Genomic DNA, 9,836 nt, shown 5'->3' on the forward strand with positions numbered 1-9,836 from the left:
GGATTTTGTGACTCATTTACCTCGTTCGTCCAAGGGCTGTGATGCTATTTGGTTTATTATCGATCGGATTTCGAAATCCGCACATTTTATTCCGTATGAACGGACTTATCCATATAAGAGAATGGCCCGTTTATACATTGAGAATATTGTGAGACTGCATGGTGTGCCAGTCTTGATTGTATCAGATTGTTATCCCAGGTTTACTTCTAAATTCTGGGGTAGTTTCCAAGAAGCGATGGTTACGCGTTTGGCTATGAGTACTGCTTATCATTCTCAAACTTATGGCCAAACTGAGACTACAATTCAAACCTTAGAAGATATGTTACGTGCTATTGTGATGGATTTTAACGTAGGATGGAAAGATGCCTTACCATTCGTAGAATTTTTGTATAATAATAGTTTCCAAACGAGTATTGGTATGACACCATTTGAAGCTTTATATGGGAGACGATGTGGGTCACCGTTATTCTGGGATGAAATTGGTAAGAGACAACTGACTGGACCTGAAATGATACAGGAAATGAATGATAAGGTTCAGTTGATTCGACAGCAAATGAAAGCTGATCGGGATCGTCAAACGAGTTATGCGAATAAACGAAGACGACCCTTAGAANAAATGAAAGCTGATCAGGATCGTCAAACGAGTTATGCGAATAAACGAAGACGACCCTTAGAATTCCAGAAAGGTGATAAAGTGTTTTTGAAAATATCTCCCTTTCGAGGCACTGTTCGATTTGGCATGCGAAGAAAATTATCTCCTTGTTATGTTGGCTCATATAAGATCCTTGATCGAGTTGGGGATTTTGCTTATCGATTGGCATTGCCACCATCTTTATTTGCCATTCAAGATGTCTTTCATATTTCTATGTTGAGAAAGTATGAACCAGATACATCACATGTACTTCAACCCGATGAGGTTGAGCTTGATCCTTCACTTTCCTATGTTGAGCAACCTGTTCGCATTATGGATCGGAAGAAAAAGATATTGCGTAATAAAGTGATTCCACTAGTTCGAGTACAATGGACGCGACATGGTGCGGAAGAATCAACGTGGGAATTGGAAAGCAAAATGCGAGAATCATATCCGCATTTAATTGATTCAATTCCATCTATTCCATTGTATTTAATGTATAATGATCCATTTTCTAATTTTAGTTTTGATATGTACTGTAAGTAGTGACATAATTTATGTTTTCCAATGTTATGTATATAAGGACACTTGAGATTTCGAGGACGAAATCTTTTAAGTAGGGGAGAAATGTAAGGATCGTGTATCGTATTATCGTAACTCATATTGTGATTATCAATAATTCCTGAGATTGTTATGTGATTAGAGAAAATATGTTGTGATAATGAAATATTGCACTAGAAATTTATTTGTCATTGAATGATATGCTGAACCGCAATAAAAAAAGATACATTTTACGGTTTTCAGCATATTTATCTGAGTATTAGTCCAAATGAAATGAAACTAAATTCGTTGGAAAGCTAATACATAGTACTAAAACTTTCATGTTTTGAGTTTTGTCCAAATCCATTTGAAAATAGGGGCAAAATCATCTTGAAGTGTAACATCTGCATTGCAGTTTTTGCACTGACACATTTTGAAATAATGATCATAACGCTCGCGTACGATATCCAAATAGAGTGAGGTTGGTGGCAAATGAAAGCCAAGATATAAATCTACAACTTTTATTTTGACCATTTTTGCTCATTCAGAACCTAGGATGTTGGAAAGAACAGATCGCGCTCGCGCACGATATTTTAACGCTCGGGCGCGGCACAAATCGCATTCGGAGACAGAACGTCTCGCGCTCGGGCACGAGATGTTACCGCCCGAGCACGGAACCGACTTTGGCAGGGATAAGAACAAGCTGTTGAAAATTTTTTTATTTCATTTCCTTTCATCAGCTTCGAGAATAACGAGAAATACTTGATTTCTATCGTACGAAATCACCTCGAAACGTTGTCCAAACTTAGAACGAATTATATATTTGGAATCCACGCGTCGAGACCGTTCTATTGAGGTAAGTTTCTTCTAGTTTCAGCACTTTTATTTACTGAAGTGCTGAAATAGCATGTATTTGAAGTTGAGATCTATTTATGTGATAGAATAACCGACAAGAAACAAAGTTTTGAAGTCGGAATTAAATTATGTTATGATTTAGATTTGATATGAATTTTTGAAGTTTCAAAAGATATTTGAAACTTATATTATTGAATTTGAATGAAATTATGGATTGAAATAAATGTGTTATTGATGTTGATTGTAGAACCCGAAAATCAGGTTACGTATAAGTCATACATAATCGCTACTATTTAAATTAAAAATGATATTTTTATATGGAGTGTTAATTCATTTTAATAATTTTAAGTCATGATTATTTATTTTAAAGGTAGATGTTTAGTTTTATCTTTTCAGAATAAATACGCGAGGTCGGACCGGAGTTTGGAGATTTGAGATAAGATTAATAATAAGAAAATATTTCTAAATTTAATTTAAGTCAAGGAATAATTTAATTTAAAGAAATCGAATGTTTTAGAATTTATTTAATTAATTAGAGCTAAGTTGGTAAATAAGTTCTTTAGGTTAATATTTAATTAAATCTCAAATTAAAATGTGTAAACAAATGAGGATGAATTAATCTAGGTATAATATATTCAAGAAATTTATCATAGCATTTGAATATTTAAATTTGAGGTCATGAATGCCATGCAAGATTCTAAGCAAGATTCTAAACTAAATTAATTTGTTAATGTATTAAAATATATATAATGGAGGTTTAAAATCTTAAACAATTAGAAGGCAAGATTTAAACCATATGGTACCCTGCAAAATTAAGGAGGAATCTGCCAATTTCTTTTAAACAAATTCAAATGTGGAGTAAATCCATTTAAGTCACTCCTAAATGATTTCTTTTCATTCAAATCCACTTCTAAGTCACCAATTATGAGTAATTCAAACACCATAATTAACCTTAATCCTTCCTCAACAAATTTCCAAGCAAAGTAACGTGTAATGCAGCAAAAAAAAAAAGGGGATGGAAACCATCGACTAGTTAGGAGGAGAAATCATTTCAAATTTCATTCAACTTCTTCACTTGTAACCTCCTACCTTAATGCATATTATGACACCTTTAACACCTCCTATAACATTCCTCTTCATTTCCTAACAAACCTACACCCTCACCTTCGAAACATATCAGAAAACAGCAGCTGAAAATCGTGTAAGAACAGCAGAAACAAGAAGAGAAATCCTACTCCGACTCCGCCGCTCGTATTAGTCGTATTGGTTTGTTTTTCCTCAAAACAAATTCCAGGCATGTATATATTATTTCTTTGCTCTTCAATCAAGTCATATTAGATATTTTTTAGCAAATTATGTTCATGAATCAAGCAACATCACGAAAATGACAGCAACATCCAAACAAAAATCTACACAGAATTTCTTGGCTCTCTTGTTTTCCACTTCATGGTTTGGTGTGTTTTTGGTTGCTTACAGGGAGTTGCTCGGTTCTAGGCACACATGGCTGCTACTAGGCATGAATTAGAGGGTGTTAGAGTGTTATTGGTTCATTGGTTTACATCCATACACGCACAAACAAAGTAATGACAACAACTTTTCCTTAAGTGCAGAATTTGAGTCCAAGGTTTTATCATTTGATGGTTTAAGGTGAGAGTTCGAATCATGGCTGTCTTAGGGACTGTAGCCATGGTAAGAACCCCTCCATACCATGTCTAGGATGTGACCCAAGTGTCCTTTCAAGGATTGGTTCACGGATCCATCAAAAGTTATCAAAACAAAACAAGTGCAATTCGGTTCCTACATAATTCTGCATGGGTACACTTTCGGTTTTGGTGTGTTGATTGGATTATGGTTGGCTTCTAGCCCATAGCCATGGTTCATACAACACTCCATCATGTCTAGATCGAGCCATGGTTGATAAAATGGCCCTTGGAACGAGACAAGACAGTAAAATAGTGCAATAAAAAAACATTACACAACAAGTGGTGCTCACGGTTGCTATGCTGTGATTGTCCTAGGTGTTTGCTTGGGTTGTGGTTGGCTTTTAGCCCTTAGCCATGGTCCAAGCCATGCCTTAAGATGTTGGTAAGAGTCTTTGGGCGGTGGTTCAAGCCATTGGTCATTAAATTTCAGAGTTTACACCACAAACACACAAGTTGCTACTGCTGTAATTTGACAGAAACTTGCAGTTTGATTTTGGTGCTTGTGTGAGTTCTTGGTTGGCTTTCACCCCATGGCCTTGGACTGGACAGTACCTTAATGAGTTAGAAAAACCATGTTTTTGGCCGTTTATGATTTGGTTGAGTTTAGAGGTCGTACGAGAATTTACGGTGAAAGGTGCCAAAATGACTCTCGAATGAGTGTTTTATGTTTTTGGATTCCTTTCACCCATTTTCGTGTTTTACAGTTATTATGCATATTTTTCAGTATGTTTGGGGTATTTTTAATCATGGTTAAACGTCGGTTTAATGTTGGTTCAGTTTGGTACTAAGCCATGATTGATAAATTAGGTTGTTGGTCCTAATCGTCTCGTTTTGATTCGGTTGTCAAGTTTAAACCAATATAATATTATTTGCATGTGTCACATATTAAAAAGAAGTCACAGCAAGCCTGGGATCGATCCAACTCATCCGGTTAAAATAAGGTTATAATTATATGACGTGCATAACAATATAAAATGTTTATTTTTGAGATATATGCTATATGTCTTGTGGCCACCTTATGCTCATGGGTTTGGAAGTCGGTAGGCGCAACCGAGGACCTCTCCACCCGGTGACTTACAACGGGTTTATGATTATGTATGGGTACGGACATCCAGTCCAAGGGCTGTGATTGATCTCTACCTCCTCGTATACTGTGGTTTAGTCTGATCAGGCGCTCACGTTATGTTATGGGCCACTAGCTTAGAAACATTATCTCTACCAGAAAATTATGATATGATATGACAGAACTCTATTGATCAAAGCTTTTACGTATGATTTTCAGATATGCACGTAGTTATAATTATTCATGATACGATTTTCACTGTACGCGTTACGATACTTCATTTTTACGTTGCATGCGATTTTATGATATATTTACTTGTTAATCACGATATATACATGTTAAGTCTTCAGACTCACTAGTCTTGATTGTTGTAGGTATTGATGAGGTCGAGACCGCGGGCTGAGACCAGTGAGCGATCTTGGGACAGTAGTAGTAAATCCGAGGACCCATGATTTAGTTTATGCACCTTTTATCATTCAAACTCGATTTTAACATGTTGGATTATTTTTAAATTGTTGTTTGAATTACAATGTTGACTTCCGCTGTTATTTTTAAGTTAAAATTATTTACATGTTTATTTTATAAATTGGGCAAGTTATTTATTTATTTAGAAAAATTTTAATAATTCCACAAAATTATGAATACGAATTACGGGCCTTCACAGTTGGTATCAGAGCCTATGATCTTGTAAAGGGTTGTGCTACTACTATTCTCGAGAAGCTCATGAAGTCACGTCTTCGGTCTGTATGTTTTACGATTACGCATTTCGTTTAAAGTATGGAATATTTTTACATCATGATTGCATGAAATATTTTATGTCAAGATTACGATTATAAGGTATTTATTTAAATTTAAAGAAAATAGTGGAATTATGCATGTTGGTTAGGTATGGGTTATAATTATGGAACAGCATGCATCCTAGACGCATTATTGATCGCACGGGAGGTGATGAGCATCGTCATGAGAACGAGGAGAGAGATTTACCACCAACCCCTCCACCAGACATGAATGCCCAGATGCTAGCTGAGATGACTCAGTTTTTTGCACATTTTGCGGGGAACAATGCAGTGGGAGTCAGACAGACGGGGCCGGAGGCTATCTATGAGCGGTTCATGAAGATGCGACCGAAAGAATTCTCAGGAACGACAGATCCTATGATTGCCGAGGGATGGATTAAATCCATTGAGGTTATCTTTGAGTTCATGGAGCTTGGAGATCAGGACAGAGTTTTTTGTACGACCTATCTATTTGGAGGAGACGCCCGCTTGTGGTGGGAAGGAGCATCCGTAGCCTTGAATTTGGCTACTCTGAGCTGGACGCGCTTTACAGAGGTATTCTACTCTAAATATTTTACTGAAGAGGTGCGTTCCAGGTTGACCACGGAGTTCATGACCCTGAGGCAGGGAGACTTGACTGTTACGGAGTTCATCCGTAAGTTCGAGAGGGGATCTCATTCTGTACCCCTGATTGCTAATGATGCTGGAGCCAAATTGAGGCATTTTCTGAATGGTCTGAGGCCGATCTTGAGCCGTGATGTTAGGGTGGCTGGCCCTACTACCTATGATGTTGCTGTTTCCAGAGCTCTAGCGGCAGAGCAAGACCAGAATGATATTGAGCGCGATCGTCAGGGTAAACGACCATTTCAAGCACCACACTGTCCTTCTCAACAGCAGCATCCGAGTAAAAAACATTTCCACGGTCCATCTAGGAGCAGAGGACAGCAGCAGCAGGGACGTGTAGTCCCAAGGACAGTGGAGTATCCAGTCTGTGCCAAGTGCTCACGCCGTCATGCTGGGACTTGTATGTATGGTTCAGGAAAGTGTTACAAATGTGGTAGTACTGACCACATATTGAAGAATTGCCCTCAGAAGAATCTGTCTACCCAAGGCAAAGTTTTTGCTCTCCATGCTGCGGAGACTAACCCGGAGACGATGCTCATGACAGGTATCCTAAAGCTTTAAGTTCGTATTTGAAATGTAATGTTTTAAGAGTTTGAGTTAAGATTTCTAACTTAGAATTGGTTATAGGATTTCATGTTCTAATCAGGGTTATTTTCGGGAATTTAGGTTAGGAAAACTTGACCTTTGCATGTTTAAAAGCTTTGTTCTTGTAAAACTATTGGGTTTAGCATGATATTCCAATCTTTCAGGGACAATCTTTATAGCCGGTTCAGCTACGAAAGCCTTGATAGATTCAGGGGCTACTCATTCGTTCATTTCAGAAACCTTTGCGAATTCTCTCAAGATCAAGACAGTTGGGCTAGACATAGCGTATGCAGTAGCATTGCCTTCTGGAGAGGAGCTGACAGCTACTAATGTGATCCGAGATATAGACCTCGAACTTCATGGTAATCTTGTGTATGCGGATCTTATCGTTCTGCCGATGCCAGAATTTGATATCATTCTGGGGATGGACTGGCTATTGAGGAATAGAGTTTTGATTGATTTCCAGCGGAGATCTTTCCTAGTCCGACCGCATGGGATGGAACAATTCTTATTCGAACCAGACAGGTATTTTAATTTACCTCGTATAATCCCTTATGTCCAGGCTAGGAAACTCATACATCGAGGGTGCCGAGCATTTTTAGCTACTCTTGTATCTGTTCCCGAGACACCCAAACAGTCAGCATCCGATGTTCCAATTTTCCGCGATTTTCTAGACGTTTTTCCTGATGACGTCTCTGGTTTACCACCTGTACGAGAGGTGGAATTTTCTATTGAGCTTATCCCCGGTACTGCGCCGATCTCCAAAGCACCGTACCAATTGGCACCGACGGAGATGGCAGAACTCAAGAAACAAATTCAAGAACTTCTGGACAAGAAATTTATTCGCCCGAGTTTTTCTCCATGGGGCGCGCCAGTCTTATTTGTGAAGAAGAAGGATGGTTCGATGAGGCTCTGTATTGATTACCGGGAGTTGAACAGAGTTACAGTGAAGAACAAATACCCACTTCCGAGGATTGAAGATTTATTTGATCAATTGCAAGGAGCTTCAGTCTTCTCCAAGATAGATCTGTGTTCTGGGTATCATCAGTTACGGGTGAAAGACGCCGATGTTCTCAAGACTGCTTTTAGGACTCGTTATGGCCACTTCGAGTTTCTGGTGATGCCGTTCGATTTGACGAATGCGCCAGTAATCTTCATGGATCTCATGAATCGCGTATTTCAGTCGTATCTTGATCAGTTTGTGATAGTATTCATAGACGATATTCTCGTCTACTCAAAGAATCAAGAGGATCACAGCAGACATCTAACCACAGTACTGCAGACCTCGCAAAAGCACAAGTTATTCGCGAAGTTCAGTAAGTGCGAGTTATGGTTAGAGAAGGTGGCTTTCTTAGGTCACGTCGTTTCTAGCAGCGGTATTGAGGTAGACCCGGTGAAAGTTGCAGCAGTCAGAGATTGGGTTATGCCGCAAAATGCATCAGAGATTCGTAGTTTCCTTGGGCTAGCAGGATACTATCGGAAGTTTATTCAGGGATACTCCTCCATCGCAGTTCCACGCACATCATTGACGAAGAAGAATGTTAAGTATGTGTGGAGCGAAGAATGTCAGAAGAGCTTCGAGACATTGAAGCAAGCTCTTATTTCAGCGCCAGTATTGGCCATGTCTTCTGGACCCGGAGATTTTGTTTTGTATACCGATGCTTCGAAACTTGGTTTAGGAGCAGTGTTGATGCACCATGGGAAGGTGATATCGTATGCTTCTCGTCAGTTGAAGACCCATGAGAAGAATTATCCTACCCATGATCTGGAGTTGGCAGCCGTAGTATTGTCCTTGAAGATTTGGAGGCATTATTTGTACGGAGAGAAGTGCCAGATCTTTACCGATCACAAAAGTCTCAAGTACTTCTTTACACAGAAAGAGTTGAATATGCGGCAGAGGCGTTGGTTGGAGCTAGTGAAGGACTACGACTGTGACATTAGCTCTCATCCTGGCAAAGCTAATGTAGTTGCGGACGCATTAAGCAGGAAAATCGCAGTGATGGCTCATTTAGTGATTTCGAGACCTCTTCAGTTTGAGATGTAGAGGTTTGATCTAGAGACATATCCGCGAGGTAGAGTTCCTCGTCTATCTACTTTGACGATTCAGTCTTCTTTTCTCGATCGTATTCACAGTGGACAGTTAGCAGACGAGCAGTTGGCTAAGTGGAAGCAGAGAGATGAAGCCAAGGGCAGTATCTTGCACACAGTTAGAGACGGTATGGTGAGATATCGAGACAGAATATGGGTTCCTAGCAGCGATTCTATTCGAGCAGATATTTTAGCTGAGGCCCATATGTCGACGTACTCTATTCATCCAGGGAGTACGAAGATGTACAAAGACCTGCAGTTATTATATTGGTGGCCAGGAATGAAGAGAGATATCAGACGTTTTGTATCCGAGTGTCTGACGTGTCAGCTAGTGAAAGCGGAACATCAGAGACCAGCAGGTTTGCTCAAGCCTCGTCCTATTCCCGAGTGGAAGTGGGAGAACGTCACCATGGACTTCGTTGTCGGTTTGCCGAAGTCAGCAAGAGGGCGAATGCTATATGGGTGATTGTAGATCGTCTTACGAAATCAGCTCATTTCTTACCTATTAAGACGACTTTCTCCATGATCCAGTATGCAGAGTTATATATCCGAGAGATCGTTAGACTTCATGGCATTCCCGTTTCGATAGTATCTGATCGAGATCCTAAGTTCACTTCCTCATTTTGGAAGAGTTTGCATTCAGCGATGGGCAGTAAGTTGTTGTTTAGCACAGCTTTCCACCCTCAGACAGATGGTCAGTCAGAGAGAGTTATCCAGATTTTGGAGGATCTTCTTCGTGCATGTGTCCTAGATTTCTCCGGGAGTTGGGAATCAAAGCTACCGTTGGTGGCGTTTACCTATAATAACAGTTTTCAGTCGTCTATAGCTATGGCTCCATATGAAGTACTGTACGGTCGTAAGTGTAGATCTCATATTCATTGGGATGAAGTAGCGGAGAGATCAGAGTTGGGTCCGAAGATTATGCAGCAGGCTGCTGATGTAGTAGTCAAGATCCGTGATTGGATGAGGAC

The 9,836-nt window shown here is 39.5% G+C and overlaps 1 protein-coding gene across 1 annotated transcript; it reads left to right on the forward strand.

Moving 5' to 3' along the window:
* The first annotated feature begins 739 nt into the window (after nt 1–739).
* Nucleotides 740–1,177, forward strand: LOC140979029 (uncharacterized). The gene has a single exon (XM_073444385.1). The coding sequence runs from the start codon at nt 740–742 to the stop codon at nt 1,175–1,177; it is 438 nt and encodes a 145-aa protein (XP_073300486.1).
* The last annotated feature ends 8,659 nt before the right edge of the window (nt 1,178–9,836 follow it).

Source organism: Primulina huaijiensis, chromosome 6 (assembly GCF_012295235.1).
Source record: "Primulina huaijiensis isolate GDHJ02 chromosome 6, ASM1229523v2, whole genome shotgun sequence".
NCBI lineage: Eukaryota > Viridiplantae > Streptophyta > Magnoliopsida > Lamiales > Gesneriaceae > Primulina > Primulina huaijiensis.

Bases quoted from the DNA above. Each gene is read 5' to 3' on its own strand.
- LOC140979029 (XM_073444385.1), top strand. From the start codon at position 740: ATGCGAAGAAAATTATCTCCTTGTTATGTTGGCTCATATAAGATCCTT.